The 17,807-nt window shown below is 40.4% G+C and overlaps 1 protein-coding gene across 3 annotated transcripts in view; it reads right to left on the bottom strand.

Moving 5' to 3' along the window:
• The window catches only part of LDLRAD3 (low density lipoprotein receptor class A domain containing 3), a 181,485-nt gene that overhangs the window by 9,078 nt on the left and 154,600 nt on the right, over positions 1-17,807 (bottom strand). For all 3 annotated transcript variants that reach the window (XM_084631427.1, XM_084631428.1, XM_084631429.1), the window contains exon 5: positions 2,213-2,558. In XM_084631427.1, coding sequence (XP_084487553.1) covers positions 2,213-2,558 — 346 coding nt within the window. The remainder of the gene's footprint in view (positions 1-2,212; positions 2,559-17,807) is intronic.

Here is a 17,807-nt window from a genome sequence, read left to right as displayed (position 1 = left end):
GGTGTCATTACAAAGCTTATGAGCTACTGAGTGTGGTCATCCCATATGTTTGCATGTATTATTTCTCTGTCTGAAGTTAGGAGAATAAGATATAAACTAGTGTAACTGATGTAAACATGTTAAGTGGAAGCCATTAAGGGTGCTTCAGAATCAATGAGCTGTAAATGGCTCTGTTTACTTGCAAACCTTCCTGTGTATGTGTGCGCCAGCCCAGGAAGAATGGAGGGAGGATGAAATCCATCTTAAATCTGGTACTTTTCCACCTACAAGGAGGGGTGGGGACCCAGAGACACAGAAGATTCCCGCCTTGTGCCAAGGCCATAAAAAGGGGTGGAGCAGGACAGAGAGGGGGGCCAGTCATGAGAAAGCCCCTGTTTACCACCTAAGATGTCTGCTGGAATTAACAAGGACTGTACCGGGGAAAGGATTGGGCCCAGACTAGGAAGGAGTCTAGTCCGTGAAAGCTTATTGGAATATCTCTGAGAGTGAGATATTACCTGTAATCAGTTTTCTTAATGTATCAGGCTTTGACTTGCGTGTTTTTGCTTTATTTTGCTTGGTGACTTACTTTATTCTGTCTGTTATTACTTGAAACCCCTTAAATCCTACTTTTTATACTTAATAAGATCACGTTTGTTTATTAATTAACCCAGAATAAGTGATTAATATCTGGGGGAGCAAACAGCTTTGCATATCTCTCTATTAGTATTATAGAGGGCTGACAGTTTGTGAGTTTACCATGTATAGGCTTTATACAGAGTAAAACAGATTCATTTGGGGTTTGGATCCCATTGGGGCTGGGTGGCTGGGTGCTGGAGTCAGGTAACCTGCAGAGCTTAAAGCCTGCAGCTTTGTGGGCATGGCCCAGACCCTGGGTCTGTGTTGCAACAGACTAGTGTGTCTGCCTCAACAAGACAGGGTTCTGGAAGCGTCAAGCTGGCAGGGAAAACGGACTCAGAGGTAATTTCAGCACGTCAGATGACAGTCCCAAGGGGATCTCTGTGACTGAACTCGTCACATATACGTATTTTATTTTTGAATTTCTAAAGAAGTGCAGAAGTCTTACTTGTCTAAAACCTTTGGAAGCAGACTAGTGCCATGTATCTGGGTTAGCACACTTAATGCCTCTAGCACCGAAGACCTTGTGAGATACAATTTTTTTGATTTCATTTTGGCTAAGACGACAATTGACCTTTGGACAAATCCTGCAGCCCTTAATCAAGGGAGACTCCTTGACTTCACTTGGAGTGCTACAGGAGCTGGCACTGCGTATTTAAACTCTGAGCATCTGATATCGACTATGGAGCAAACTCAGGGTTTTCATACTTCGCTCCCAGATTGGCATGAAGAACATTGCTGAAGTGATAGTTTTCTTCCATATTCCAGTCATCCCTGTAGAACCCCAAAGAGCCAGGGGGTACTGATTACTTGTGTCAAGAGCAGGAGTGACCACAAAAGAGAAGTGTACTCAGGTGATGCCCCTTGAACCCTTAAATCTCTTTCATGCCACTGGGTGCAGAGAGACTTCTGGACTATTAATTCTACAGGTTAAGGTGAAGCTGGGAGGGGGAACCTTTTTCCTGTGCACACAGAAGAGACTGGTTGAATTTGTTCCCATGTAAGTGAACAATCAATAGTTACAGGTAGGATTGGCAGAATTTGATTTTAAGAGAATTCTGATGAATAATATCAATGTTTATGTTTAAGTATTTTTTAAAAATTTCTATTTAAATTTTCACATTTGGGGGAAATTGATGTGGGGGGAACAAACAATGGAGGGGTCAGACAATTATTTAATAACAGCAGACAATGAGATTCAAAGAGTTGAAGCTTTATAACCATTAAAAAACAAATGGTCAACATCACATGTTAAAATATACGAAGTAAATATACCTAAATCAAACTCTAATAAGCTCTCCAGCAGTATATTTTTACTTTGCCTATCTGTAAATTTCGATAATTTTTGTCAGTTTGTGTGTGTACGGTGAAAACGATATTTACCAATGTAATCTAATCCTTCCAAACCTAATTATAGGGCATTATAATATAGTATAATTATAGTATTAGAACATAGGGAATATTTGTACCCTGTCAAATCAAACAATGTGCATAAATGCTATAATGAAAAACACACAGAAAGCATGGTGACCCACAGAGTCTAGGAATTGCAATTGCTAGTATAACTTTGGGGAGACTTAATTCCCATACATACCTTTGGTCTAACACAGCCTCTGTATAGGATGGTGGAGAATCCAGATCCAGTGGCCTATGGCAGGTCTGGTTGGACATGTACTGAATTCCATTGTTGACATTGTAGGTGACGCTGCAATGATGTGGATGATCAAGGACCACCAGCCGGGACAGGAGGACAGGGTGCTGCAGTCGATGCACAGGCAGGCTCATGAGGTTGTTGCGTTTTCGTTGGTGGTGCAAAACCAAGGCGAGGAAGGCCGCCACCAGCACAAAGATAACCGAGCTGCCGATTATAGCATAGGTGATGCTGGGATAATAGAGCAGCTGGTTCTCTGAGGTCACATACTCTTGGCCACTGCCAGTTTCTGCAAGACACAGAAAAAGAGGGGGAAAGCTTGAGATTTTCCGCCACAAAGAATTTGGTGCTTGTCATCAGCTGCGTTTTCTGCTAATGTACCATGTGATATGCTGCCTGTCTGGCTTCCAAATGCATTATCTTCCTTCCTTAGAACTGCGGAAAACTAGCTTATTAAAAACATGCATGCACAAAACAGATATTGGCTGACAGACCCCCTCGGATGCACAGATGTACTCATGCACTAGAAGGAGATAGCAAACCTACTGGAAAGAGGAAATACACTATACACTGGAGACTGTCTTGGAATCATTCACCTTGTTACAGTGCACATGCTTTTGTTATCAGCTCCACACCTGCACCTAACCAATACAGCAGATTTTTCAGGGTTAAGGTAAAGATTTTGCACAGACATGTAGGTACAGTACTTTGAAAGTATATTGAACAAACAGTGTGAACTGAATCAGACAGATTAGAGATGGAAAAGGCCTATTGTTGTTTAAAAAACAACAACCACCACCTTCCATAGCACTGTAAGTTTACGTGATGCTTTACAAATAGTAACCATTTTCTCTGTCCCTGGTCAAGTTGGCAAGAGCAAACGGGACAAATGGCCACTTCTGCCAAAGAAGTCAGGAAGGACGTGACAGGGCTTAAAAACGGGACTCTCCCAGCCAAAACGGGATGTATGGTCACCCTAAAAGTGATTGATATTTGTATTACAGTGGTGCCTAGAGGCACCAGTCTTGCTTGGGGCTCCATTGTTCTGGGCACTATAAAAACGCATCCTAAGAGACCATCCCTGTTCTGAAGAGCTTACAATCCAAACACACACAGGTGGGAAGGAAACAGAGGCTCAAAGAGGTGAAGTGACTTGTCCAAGGTCAGCAGCAGAGTCAGGAATGGAGACAAGTGTCCTAACCACAGGAACATGCTGCCTTTCAGTAATATTTTTTGAAGAGTTAAGACTCATCTTTTAGAGGACACCTCTTTTTATACAGCAATAATTAAATGCCACTGAAGTACAAGACAAAAGCATCCCTCTACCTCAAGCAAAAATAAGAGGCTAGGGTAAAGGGGAGAAATACAGAAAAGCTATCCATCCAACCCCCGCATTCCTGGCTATAGAGCTTCAGGATAGCAAACGCTGACAGACAATTCTTGTTCCATTTATCTGCCTACACTAGCAAAACTGCTGGCCATCTAGTGTTCCAAGCTTTGCCAATTATGGTTTCACTAGCAGTGAAACAAACCAAACCAAAGACATATATACAATTTCACAAAGATTTGAAGTGCTTTATGAAATCTCAAGAGAGCTCTCCCTGGATCTCAGCCTCAGGATATTTGGCCTATTTCTCTTGGTGTTTCAAATTTCATATTGGTAATTCACTTTGATGATAAATGCAAAACACACATTTTACAGCAACATTTAAAATAATTTCCCATTTCTCAGGGAATGGAATTTAAAATGTCCCATTCTTTACTTTCAAATATCTCAGTGTTAAATAATGGATTCTTCCCCCCCTTCCCCGGCCCAAAAAGAGAATGCCTGAGAGTAGGGAACATAATTACCCGCCATTATCGGAATTTGAAGAACTATTCCTCTTAAAGCAAATAAATCTGGTTCATTGACAAGATCATTATTACCACAAACCAGAAAATTCCTCTGTGGGCAATAACAATCCAAGTACTGCCATGGTATCATTCCAAGTTTCCACGATATCCATTTTCAGATTTCAATGAACATCTTTACTAATGCTGCCAATGTTGTGGCCAGTCTACACTTTATGCCTCTCCACACAAATGTGCTAGGCTGAAAGCTTTAGAAACCTCTAAATTACCAACCAATGTTGGTTCTCAGTTACTTCAGTAAAACTAACTTGAGATGGTACGTGTGAAGAATTTCGAAGCAAGATCAAGCAAGAAAGCAAAGCAGAAAGAAGGAGCAAAGGAATTAACCTGCATTAGTACATGTGTTTACAACTCATCACATACTGATGCTTTTCATATAATCCGCTCCAAAATTCACCCCCTGAATGGCTGAGTTCATGTCACATTACATAAGGATGGGCCAGAGTGGGGAGAACAGTGATAATAAGTTAACATGCCTCAACTCGAACTTGGTCTTCCTCTGTCATCCAGCATTGTCATTCGTCAATGAAAAAGTCCTTCTACATTTCTTTAGTTTCGAGGTGAATAAAGATAATTACAACAATCTGTTTTTTTTGCTTATTTCTAGATCATGGATAATCCAGATGATTTTTATGTCCCAAATATTTATATTTTATTTGCAACAGATTTAAGGAAATTATAATCCCAGATTGAAGGCCAAATATTATTATCCTGTGGTGTCTACGTGTGAGGAAGCCACACGCATTATGAGGTTCCAGTGTTTTTGTTACCATTTACCATTCAAATTTCATTCCGCTCAATTGGCCATTTGTGGAAGTTGGGTGAGAAGAGGACATCAGTGCAGAACTGAGAATAATTAGTTACCAGGGGACTGCTTTGAAGTAGGGTAGTCCAATACCTTTAATAAAAGGAGAAAAATGGGTGCAGTGCATTATGTGTCAACTTCTCTGCGAACAGGCATCCTAAATGGATACATAAACTTTAAACTAACATGAACAATCAGTTACACACATACAAAATGGGAAATAACTGCCTAGGAAGGAGTACTGCGGAAAGAGATGGGGGGGGGGAGGTCATAGTGGATCACAAGCTAAATATGAGTGAACAGTGTAACTCTGTTGCAAAAAAGCAAGCATAATTCTTGGATATATTTGCAGGAATGTTGTAAGCAAGACACAATAAGTAATTCTTCTGCGCAACTCACTGCTGATTAGGCCTCAACTGGAGTACTGTGTCCAGTTCTGGACACCATATTTCAGGAAAGATGTGGACAAACTGGTGAAAGTCCAGAGAAGAGTAACAAAAATAAAGATCTAGAAAACACTACCTCTGAGGAAGGATTGAAAAAACTGGGTTTGTTTAGTATGAAGAGAAGAGAAGACAAGGGAGAATGGAAGTGGGGATATGATAGTTTTTCATAGTGCTGTCAAGCGATTAAAAAAATTGCGATTAATTGCGTGATTCAAAAAATTAATTGCGATTAATCGTGCTGTTAAACAACAGAATACCATTTATTTTAAATATTTTTGGATGTTTACTATATTTTCAAATATATTAATTTAAATTACAACACAGAATACAAAGTGTACAGTGAAGGAGTACTTGTGGCACCTTAGAGACTAACCAATTTATTGGAGCATAAGCTTTCGTGAGCTACAGCTCACTTCATCGGATGCATACTGTGGAAACTGCAGAAGACATTATATACATAGTGCTCACTTTATATTTATTTTTATTACAAATATTTGCACTGTAAAAAACAAAAAAAATGTATTTTTCAATTCACCTCATACAAGTACTGTAGTGCAATCTCTTTATCATGAAAGTTGAACTTACAAATGTAGAATTATGTACAAAATAAACTGCATTCAACAATAAAACAATGTAAAACTTTAGAGCCTACAAGTCCACCCAGTCCTACTTCTTGGTCAGCCAATCACTCAGACAAACAAGGTTGGTTACAATTTGAAAGAGACGATGCGGTGTGCTTCTTGTTTACAATTCTGAAAGTGAGAACAGGCGTTCGCATGACACTCTTGTAGCTGGCATAGTAAGATATTTACGTGTCAGATGTGCTGAAGATTCATTTGTCCCTTCATGCTTCAACCAACATTCCAGAAGACATGCTTCCATGCTAATGACGGGTTCTGCTTGCTAACGATCCAAAGCAGTGTGGACTGACGCATGTTCATTTTATCATCTGAGTCAGATGCCACCAGCAGAAGGCTTATTTTCTTTTTTGGTGGTTTGGGTTCTGTAGTTTTCACACCCAAGTGTTGCTCTTTTAAGACTTCTGAAAGATGCTCCACACCTCATCCCTCTCAGATTTTGGACGGCACTTCAGATTCTTAAACCTTGGGTCGAGTTCTGTAGCTATTTTTAGAAATCTCACATCGGTACCTTCTTTGCATTTTGTCAAATCTGCTGTGAAAGTGTTCTTAAAATGAACATGTGCTGGGTCATCATCTGAGACTGCTATAACATGAAATATATGCAGAATGTGGGTAAAACAGAGCAGGAGACATATAATTCTCCCGGCAAGGAGTACAGTAACAAATTTAATTGATGCATTATTTTTTTAACGAGCAACATCAGCATGGAAGCATGTCCTCTGGGATGGTGGCCGAAGCATGGAAGGGGCATACGAACGTTTAGCATATCTGGCATGCAAATACCTTGCAACACCAGCTATAAAAGTGCCGTGTGAACGCCTGTTCTCACTTTCAGGTGACATTGTAAATAAGAAGCAGGCAGCAGTATCTCCCGTAAATGTCAACAAACTTCTCTGTCTTACAAATTGGCAGAATAAGACGACAGACTGAGTGGACTTGTAGGCTCTAAAGTTTTACACTGTTTTGTTTTTGAATGCAGTTACGTAACCAAGAAAAATCTGCATTTGTAAGTTACACCTTCACGATAAAGAGATTGCACTTCAGTACTTGTATGAGGTGAATTGAAAAATACTGTTTCTTTTGTTTATCATTTTACAGTGCAAATATTTGTAATAAAAATAATAATATAAAGTGAGCACTGTGCTCTTTGTATTCTGTGTTGTAACTGAAATCAATATTGAAAATGTAGAAAAAAATTTCAATTGATATTGTATTTTTATAAGTGCGATTAATCATGATTAAATTTCCTGTGTTCCCATCCAGTTCACTGTACTTCCATGAAAGCTGCTACAACCACAGTAATCTAAGAGCTATACATACCAGATCTGTTTCAGAGTAACAGCCGTGTTAGTCTGTCTTCATCAAAAAAGAAAAGGAGTACTTGTGGCACCTTAGAGACTAACCAATTTATTTGAGCATGAGCTTTCGTGAGCTACAGCTCACTTCATCGGATGCATACCGTGGGTGTGGTTTATTTAGTCAGGAACTCTGTCTTGAGCACTGGCCAATGCCTTATGCTTCAGAAAAAGGCATCCATCCCTCCTCTGCCTTCCCTCCAAAAAATCTTACAGAAAACTTCAGAATCTTGCTCCCTTCGCAGGAACAGGTATGCACTGCTTACTGCCTACTCCACTTGGGGGCATCAGGGTTCAGTTTGAAAAGCAACAGCTACTGTCAAGAGGCCCTATTCTCATGTCCTGTGGTGGACAACAGTGGGTCCCAGGATTGTAAAGAGTCAATAGTTTAACTTTTTTCTGTTAGCTTGAGAAGACCTAACACGATTGAAATTTACTCGTGTTCTTTCTCCATTTCCAAACAGAATAATCTTAAATCTAATCTTCCTGATGTATGGCTGTAGCGGGCCAAGTTGATAAATCCAGAATGCAAAAGACGAGGGAATCCTATCACGTGATCCCGCCATGTTAATACTGTTTGGTTTGCACTCTTTGAAAAGGCAAAGCTTCCTGTTCAAACAAAGATTAGACACAATAAGCATCACTTAAAGGTCAATTTTCAGAACAATTTGCCAGAGAGAAAGACTATACCTCTTAAAATTAAAAAAAAAAAAAAAAAGACCTTTCCAAAGCTGTGTTATGGAAGATATTATAGCATGTTTTCTTCCTACTAAGATGCATCATATAATATGTGCAAGAAATTTCTGATGGGGATTTACTACTTCTTTTGTCAAAAAACATTTGCAGAAGAAAAAAATGCTATCGTATATATATGCATGCATATTTCAAAAGTATTTCTGGAGAGGCTTATGATAGATCTCTCCATCTAGAATACTTTACTCAGGAGACCATTTACCCAGGAGACCATCCTCTCAGAAAGCATGCACCTAACTCACCTAATTCCCTTGTTTGTTTGTTTTTTAATTTAATGAACGTGTTGTCTTACCAAAGCCTTTAATTTGAGGGAAAAGCTTTCAAGTGAGAGACTGTAGGTGCAATGCTGCTTCCCATACATGTCCATTTCTGTTATCACACAACTGCTGTATCCAAAACAGTGGGATGGCCGGCAGCGTCTGCTTTGTGAATTTTTAGGAACATACACACAGAGCACAATCTGATAGGCAGAGGGGCAGAAATAAGGACTCTGACAACGTCTTGGCTGGACGCACGATAGTGGTTTAGAAAAATATATAACTCTTTAGTTCTGCTCTAATAACTTTTGGTAAATGTTTACACACTGCAGAAGTCGCTGAACTAAGTTTCTTGGTAATGCAGTCATCTTTTCCAGTGAAAAAAACAGACGTACTACCCAAGAGAGTTTACAAAGCAATGTCTGCTCTGCTGTTTCTTGTATCTGACAGAAAAAGACAGGGCAGACTTATTTAACTCGAATTCATATTTTTTTTGTTAACAAGATCTATGTATTCTGTTGGCACAATGAATAAACAAAAAGAAAAGGAGTACTTGTGGCACCTTAGAGACTAACCAATTTATTTGAGCATAAGCTTTCGTGAGCTACAGCTCACTTCAGCCAATGCATTCAGTATTTTCCATCCGATGAAGTGAGCTGTAGCTCACGAAAGCTTATGCTCAAATAAATTGGTTAGTCTCTAAGGTGCCACAAGTACTCCTTTTCTTTTTGCGGATACAGACTAACACAACTGCTACTTTGAAACCTGTCAACGTATAAACAGTTCATCAATGCAGCTAATGCCTACTAAACCTTATTACCTGGGAATTGCTAAATGTGCAAACTAGAAGCTTCCAAGTGTAAGAAACTTCATAAATAATTTAGAAGAGGCTGATCAGGAAAACATTACGAGTTGTGCTCAGAGAACTATTTTATTGACTGGGAATAAATTCGCTCTCTCAAAGTTTTAAAAAAGATCTAAGAGTAACAGCATTAAGCCTGTCAGACGCTGGGACGAAGGGCTATTATTCTATCTTTCACAAGCCTCTGCTCGAGCTTGGCTTTTTCACACTTCATCAGGGAGAAAGCTTTTGAAACATGAAAACTGAGCTGACATCTGTAGCCTTAATGAACACAAGTCACGGTCCATCTCCAACAAAGACACCACTGTAGCAACACATTTAAATTCCAAACCATTCAAAAGTGGGGCTGCAGCCTCAGAAAGTTAGAGGAGACGAAATTCAAACACAGACACGCAGACTGTTCGCTCATTATTTATTGTTTGTACGGCAGTAGCGCCTACACACTTCATTTAAGGATTAAGGGCCCAACCTCCCAAATTTCTCATCTTTATATCGTTTCATGTTCCATTAAAACAAATCACATGTGGATTGGACCGTCAAATGGCTCGTTGTTCTGGGGTGGCCTATTTAAAAACAAAAACCTGAATATAGAAATTGAAAGTACTAACAGGTCTGGTCAGTGTGGTACCATAATGTCACTACATTGTTTTTCTTTAAGAAGGTCTAATTCAGATCAGAAGGTGCCCTAGGATTTTAACTGAAGGTCTGTGCAGTATACTTTCCCCTATATTTCCAGCAAAGCGGATGTCAGAACAGGGATTTGTGCCCTCATGCGCTTAAAAAGAGGAGGGGATCAGGAGAGAGAGACAAGAAGCTCTTTACCCAGTCCAGTATTCTGTGCTAGCATTTTACCTACAAAAGATTTAAAACCCTCTTGCCCTGACTGTGCAATACACGAACAGAGCTTGTGACAGTTTCTGCAGCTGCTGGGTAGTACTGAATGAGCAGATGTTGACTCATCAGATTGAAGTTCAAGAGTCTCACCTCTCACATGCCCTCCTTTTTATCTTAGACAAGGTTGGATAATTGTTCAACGCACTCCTTGCATCCCAATTTAAATGTTAAAAGAAAAAAGGGCAGAGCGGCAAACTCAGCAAACAAGTAGAGAATTAAAAAATACTTAGCTGCAACCATGGCAACCAAAGTTCTAAAATTAACTTGAGGGTGATGTAAAAGCTTACAAAGCCAGAATCTGCTATCAAGCATGGAAACAAGGGCCCAGGTTTTGCAACTGGATGAAGGCCAAAGAGGAAATTAAAGTGTTACTGAAAAACAGGGAGGACTGTCCTACCGTGAACATGAGCAGCACTTCCTGGACATCTGATATTCCAGTGGCTGGTGATCTGATTAATACTGGCAGAATGGAAATGCTGCACAAAACAAAGAGGAAGAACGTTCTCCTAATAATGCTCTCCTCTGGTAACCTGGAGGAGTTTAGTTGCTTCTGTTCCCGTCTCTTTCTTTTCTCTTCAAAAATTGCTGTGCATGTTGAAATCAAGGAAGCTGCCATGGACATGGATTCTTGTACATTCCTTCTACTAAAAAGTCTTGTCTGCACTAGAGAAATTTACAAAATGACTCCTACCACCAAAGCTCTCGGGGAGTTTCCAACATTTTTACCAACAAGTTACTTATATCAGCTTTACAACAGGTGGTCTCAAAATGCTCTGCTGCTTTCTAACCTGACAGTGACACAGACTTGGTAAATGGGGCACAGTCTCTGGCTAAGAGAGAAAAAGCGGTACTCTTTTTGTAGGACCTGAAAATGCTCTTGGTCATAGCAAGTTGCATCCTAGGGTCTAACATCACACCTAAGTTGTGCATCTATGTTATAAATATACGTTCTACAACACTGCTGGCAGCTGACCCCAACCTACAGACATTACCTATGTGTTGTCTGGATCAAGCCACAGCCAGCGTTCTCCAATTGCAGTGGAGATGACAAAAACAGCACTGTAACACAGAGTTGTTTATCTGGAGGGCTGATCTGTACCCCATTTTGAAGAATGAGTCTTAAAGAGTATTCTGTACTCATGAAAACTAAGATGCAAAGGAGATAAGGAATTAACCAAAAGGGTCTGCACCAACCCCAGGATATAGTTGGATCTCAACTGTATAAGAAATGCCCCTATATGAGTCAGAAGGAAGCAAAATGGTGCCATAGAAGAGAGATTTCCATGAGGGAGGAGAGATCAGATAATTCTAAGAGACAAGGGGAAAAAACATGGGGATTTGAGGGGAGGAATGTGTTAATGGAAAGAAAAAAAGTTCTGCATTCAGCCCACAAAACCCAGGTGATCCCTAGTTGAGTCTCCCACATAAGCGGCAGCTGTGTTCCTTTGAACAAATAAAGACAGAACATTCACATGGATTTTTTACTGAATTCCTTTGGGGAGCAGAGCAAACTGATGGGCAAGTACATCATCTTCTCTTTTGAAAAAGTTAATGAGAGTAATAGAACTTTGAGGTACATAAGCACTTGGAGGTTGTATTTTGCTCCCTGCTATCTGCCAGGGCAAGACGCTGTGTAAGAGTTTTACTGTATGGAATATGGGAGACACTAATGATATTGTTGGTACCACTATTATAAAATTACAAGCAATCTGATCAGATATGCCATGTAAGATATCTGTGTAAATGTTTCAGAGTAGCAGCCGTGTTAGTCTGTAACCGCAAAAAGAACAGCAGTACTTGTGTCACCTTAGAGACTAACAAATTTATTAGAGCATAAGCTTTCCTGGGCTACAGCCCACTTCATCGGATGCATAGAATGGAACATATAGTTATATATATACACACACACACACAGATAAGTTGGAAGTTACCATACAAACTGTGAGAGGCTAATTAGTTAAGATGAGCTATTATCAGCAGGAGAAAAAAACTTTTGTAGTGATAATCAAGATGGCCCATTTAGACAGTTGACAAGAAGGTGTGAGGATACTTAACTTAAGGAAATAGGTTCAATTATGTGTAATAACCCAGCCACTCCCAGTCTCTATTCAAACCCAAGTTAATGGTATCTAGTTTGCATATTAATTCAAGCTCAGTCTCTAAGGTGCCACAAGTACTCCTGTTCTTTTTGTGTAAATTTGATTATGTTACGTAAATTCTGTTATGATTTGCCAAGTATGATGATCTTGTTTATATATTTCCATCACCTTTGTAGTGTGATATTATAGATATGTATGGTATACCTGTATTTCCAAACTTGTGCTGTATTTCTGGGTGACACCCCCGGACAATTGGCATCAGCACTGCCTAGCCTGTTCAATGGCCCATCAAGGATCATCAGCTAAACACCTGACCCATTGAGAGAAGGTAGGAGCTACACAGTATGAGTCTGCAAGGCATGTAGGGGCATGCCTATGGACAGAGAACTCTAAGGCTTTTCTATGCCATGTGCTGTGAAGCTTGTGTTTGGGATACAGGAAGTACAAGCCACGTGGGATATAAAGGGCAGCTGCATCATCTCCATTTTGTCTTCATTCCTGCTTACCTCTGGAATAACTTTTCTACAAATGAAGCTCTGAACAAAGGACTGAATGACCCATCCAATCCAAGCTGTGGATGTGTTCCAGAGGGACTTTCAAGACAGCAAACTCACCACTACTGCTAAGAACTTGATATATGGACTTTGAAGTCTCTCTGTATATCAGAGTGCTTTATCATTTAACAGCTCTTTTCTTGTTCTGCCTTTATAATAAACCTTTAGTGTTAGACACTAAAGGATTGGCTGGTAGTGTGGTATTTTGGGTAAGATCCAGCCTAATATTGACCTGGTAATGTGGGTGGCCTTTTGGGGTCAGAAGAACATTTTGTATAGTGAGCAGAGTTTTAAATAACTTCTTACTGTACTGGACCTATGTGCTGACTGGGAGCCAGAGAACTGGAATGCAGTAAAGGGAGCTGTGTGATTTCTTTTTTAACTTTTTGATAACCTGTGTGTGGGATCAGAAGCCTAGTTTGTGACTGGTTGGTGAGTCTAATTTCAGTGTTAACCACCAGTTTGGGGAGTGTCTGCTCTCGCTTTTGCAGCCTGCCCTGACCTTGGCATTTTCAGTAAGGGCTGACCCAGTCACACTCTCCACGACATAATTTTCAGTGCTTTATGTCATCTAATTTAAAGGGTCTTAAGTAGAATAAGACAAATTGAGAGAGAAAATAAAGAAACAACTTGCCCAAATCAGCAAATGAGTGGATTTAAAGCAAAAGGGAAGAAAGTCACCAGATCTGTGATGCTGCTGGCTTACAATCTAAACCCCTGTGGAAAGTTGGCATTTTAGCTAATTTTCCTTGTAATCATTGTACATCTTGGGGGTAGGGGGCAGGTTTCTAAACAAAACAGAATTTAAAAAAAACAAACATTCCAATAAAAAAGGGAAAGTACTCAAGAGCTTGAGGGAAGATGAGAAATTGTGCACTCTTCACCGGTTTTCATCAAGTGCAAGTCTCAAAAGCACAGATGCTTGAATTACTCTGGATGGTCTAAATCCATGAGCCTATATAAACGTATACAGTTTAGATGGAAACAGCTATTGTGCGGAATAACACAGTTTACTTTAAATCACACATTTACTTGTTTTATTTTGGGCTGGGAGTGGTTGAGGAGTAGACATACGTTGCATTGGCTAGAAATTGCAAATTAACTACTTCCCAGATGTTGTGTTAGCAGTATGGACAGTTGGTACATAAGAGGGATAACAAGGCTCAAAGAGTTACAATGGAAGGGTTTACTGAGCCTGCAGAGTCAGCTGTACTTGGCTAGAAATACTGCTAGCGTAAGTGCGATTTAGATATACTGGAGTGTATTTTTAATCAGCTTTTAAATGTCGTCTAATCATTCAAGGACTGTGTGTTAAGAAACAGTCCCCATGAAAAATTGCTAGCACAAAGTCTATCTTCTGCAACTGGTATATTACTTTTATGAACCCTATTTCTGTCCAGAAATGTGAAGAGGAATACATCCTGTCAGATAAGCAGCCTGAATGGTTTCCCTCTCTAAAGATACTGTTCTGATGATTTAGAAACCCTTAGTACACCAGAATCATGGGTAAAAATCAAAATAGGAACTGGAAAGAGACAAGGCCTAATAGGTCATCTAGTCCATCCCCCAAGTGGTCCAGTCAGTCATATTTAACCTCAGTCCTTCACAGGTTAAGATATTGAGGGACATAGTTGCTGTCTCTCTGCACTGCTGACTTCTGCAGGCAGAAAGCTTTCCTGGATCAGGGATTTAGTGGTGCAAATCAATGACAAATACTACTTCAACAAGGGTCCTGGGTCCTCTGGTGTACAGCCCAGGAAGAGTGAAGGGCTAGGCAGGGAGGGCGGCAGACCAGGGCAACCAGATAGAGTTGGCCTGATTCCTGAGTCAAGCCCAGATGGAGTTTAGATACAGTTCTATGTGGAAACGTACCTGTATAAATGGCATCATGAGGTTCCATATTCATTAAGTTGCTCTGATTTCATATCAGATGTGCTCAGTTTGCAAGTAAAATGATGGGGTTTTTTTCCTGGCTGATAGCCCTGAAAGCTCAGCATGAGACAATCACCACCAGTAACAAAGCTTCTGGCAATCCAACTGGTGCACTCAGCGATGCTTATGTAGTGATGCCTGCACAAAGTGCAGCTCCTGCACTCACCACAAAGGCAAAGCAAGCTCAGTATGTTTAAAACCAGACCTTACATTACTGTCATCATTGAGAAATAAACATCCTTCTCCTTTGACTATGTGTGGTCATTCCATATTCATGCCTACCGCGATGAAGACTAATTTATGTATTTTAACGTACTGCTAGGCAAGGTATGTTATCCCCATGTGAGAGTTAATCTTAATAACCAGTTGGCACCATATGAGAGAGTTTATTCTATTTGGGTGTTAAATTATGCATGAGTAAATATCACAGTCAGGTGTTTTTTTAAAAAAAATCTCACATCAATTTGTATTTTAAAAGAAAAAGGAATACATACAAGATCTGCTAAATCTGTCCTTAAGCTTTAAGATAGCCCTGTGTTAGCAAACCCTCCATGATCAGAGAAAAGGGTGCTCTGCACAGCCTTTAAAACATTAACATGCCCTTGTGTTAATATAACAGAATATAAAAGAACAAAGCACAATTTCCACAACAAAGTCTCTCAGATATTGGTGCATACAAATGGGCTATCTCACAGCCCAAAGAAGGCCTGAAACCAGGAAGACGACAACTTTTAGCACTGAATGGCAGAAGCATCGCACTTGATAACTAGAAAACATGACTGATGTAGAAAATGTTTTAAAGTTTGTGACTCTCTGGAAAAGACACTGTGGTTTTCACTTGCAATTTTTCTTCTTTGCTATTTCCTATGATTAATCTGGATTATTTTTAAGCCTGAAGGAGTCCAAAAGTTTTAGCTATCTGACTATTATCTCCACAATGACCAGCAGTAGTAGCCTCTCAATCTGTGCTATCCTGTCAGAGCCTACATATTAAGTTTGGCCAGTGTTGGGAAATCTTCAGGTGCAGATGAGTCAGTATGTGACACACTTCCCTCTGAACTGATTTTCCATTATGGCTGCAGGGAGTACAGAAGTGTCATCTGTCAGAGGAGATGTGAAACAGAGGGTCACAGTTCAGGGCAACTGCACTTGTATTCCCCTTCTGTGGTCCAGCAAAGACACCCACTCTTAGGCTTCTGGCTCTGTCGCCATCACCTCTCTGCAGTGCAGACACAGCTCTCTCCCACCTGACCACAGTATTTCTAAGCTGCACAGTTCCCTGTCGATACTGTGAATTCCCCAGCATGGCAGATTGCCTCAGCAGGGGGCTTCCTTGGAGGCTATAAGCAGAATAATTGTCCACAATTATAAGGTACCACACAGCTCTTTCTAAGCAAGCACATTTATTCTTAGGGTTAAAGCATTACAGAGAAAACACATGGAAACAATAGAAGAACCTACATGAATGTTAAGCTTACTAGAGATCAGCCCAACTCCAAAAAGGGCCCTGGCAAGTGAACAGTCCTTCAGATGTCACCAAGGGGTTTTTCTGTGGATACAAGTTCATAACCACTTTGCCTCAGAACAAGAACCGCCAGGAATCTGAGAGTCACTTCTTATACAGCTTGGATCTTTGATCTGTCAACTGTTTGATCTGATAACAGTTGATTACCAGAGAAAAGGTCCCCTATTCAGAGTGAAGCTTCAGAAGCCTGAGCTTTTGCATAACTGGAAGGTTTACCTTTGCATCCCCCCCTTCCCCCAGAATTTCCTGGAAGGCATACAACTTTAAAAGTTCATATTGTTATTGTGGAATTGTATGTAAAGTCTTTAGGGAGGAGACCGAACTTGGGAGTGTCATGAGCGTTAAAGAAATAGCTGAAACACAAACATTTGTATTTTAATACAATGAACTCCTAAGAAACTTAAACTTAATTCAATAAAGTTTAACTTTTTTCAGTAAAGTGTGTCCAGAATATTGCCGCAAATTGCCATATCTCTCACACAGAGGTCCCTAGCACTTGTGATTTTTTAAAAGAATCCTTGGAAATTTTTACAAGTGTTAGGGGTGTTTAACTTTACACACTGTTCAAATTCCTCATCAGGTTGCTATGCATTCTGCCTCCTTAAAACTTCCCCTGGAGTTCATTCAAACACATTATTTTTCACTAGGTGCTGTAACACAAATTAATACCTGATCAGATATTCTCTGACAAAACAGCATCATTGGAAAATGCCAATTTGGCAAAGCCAAAGCATCTCATGGAAACATCACGGGTTTCATAAACTTTAGTTTAACCACAGATGGGGTCCTGATGGAACCTGGCCTTGCATCCAGGTAGGTTGCTGGGCATCCCATGATTGCCAGGGTCTGTGGCTCTGGGGCAGCCCCACCATACAGACTTCCTTCAGCCTGGGGACCTCAGGGCTTCCAGGGTCCACTGCAGCTTCACCATGCTCCTGAGGAGGCAGTTACCAGGCAGTTGGCCTAGGAGTCTGGAAGCCCAGTCCATATGGCAGGGCTGCCATGGACCCTATGCTGTCCTGGCACCACAGATCCTGGGAGCCCAGGCAGCTGGTACCTGAAACGAAAATTCTTGTTAGTTTCACCACTGCTACTGTAACCAGTAGTTCAAGGTTATCATCATCTGCCCCAGAGACAGGAAGTGGAAGAGTATAATACTTTGCACTGACACAGCACCTTCCTTCAGAGGATATCCAAGTGCTTTGCAAAGATGAATGGCCACAAACCTCCTGTGAAGCTGGTGAACATTATTTTCATTTTACAGATGGAAAAAGCAAGGGAGACAGCCAATTAAGTGAGTTGCCTAAAGTCACATACAAAATTTGTGGCAGAGCCAGAAAAAGAATCCAGGTGTCCTGAGATCCAGCGCTGATACTTTAGCCAGGAAGCCCTTCTTTCCCCATATACTGTGTCTTCAATAGTACAAATAGGTGCATCTTTTGCAATGAGATTGTTAACACAAAATAGCTATTTTGTAAAATCCTAGTGAAGGCAACAGTATTGC

Source organism: Lepidochelys olivacea (genome assembly GCF_965140295.1).
Source record: "Lepidochelys olivacea isolate rLepOli2 genome assembly, chromosome: 6".
NCBI classification, from domain to species: domain Eukaryota; kingdom Metazoa; phylum Chordata; order Testudines; family Cheloniidae; genus Lepidochelys; species Lepidochelys olivacea.
The sequence above is the reverse complement of the archived record's forward strand: the minus strand, read 5'-3'. Positions and strand labels throughout refer to the sequence as shown.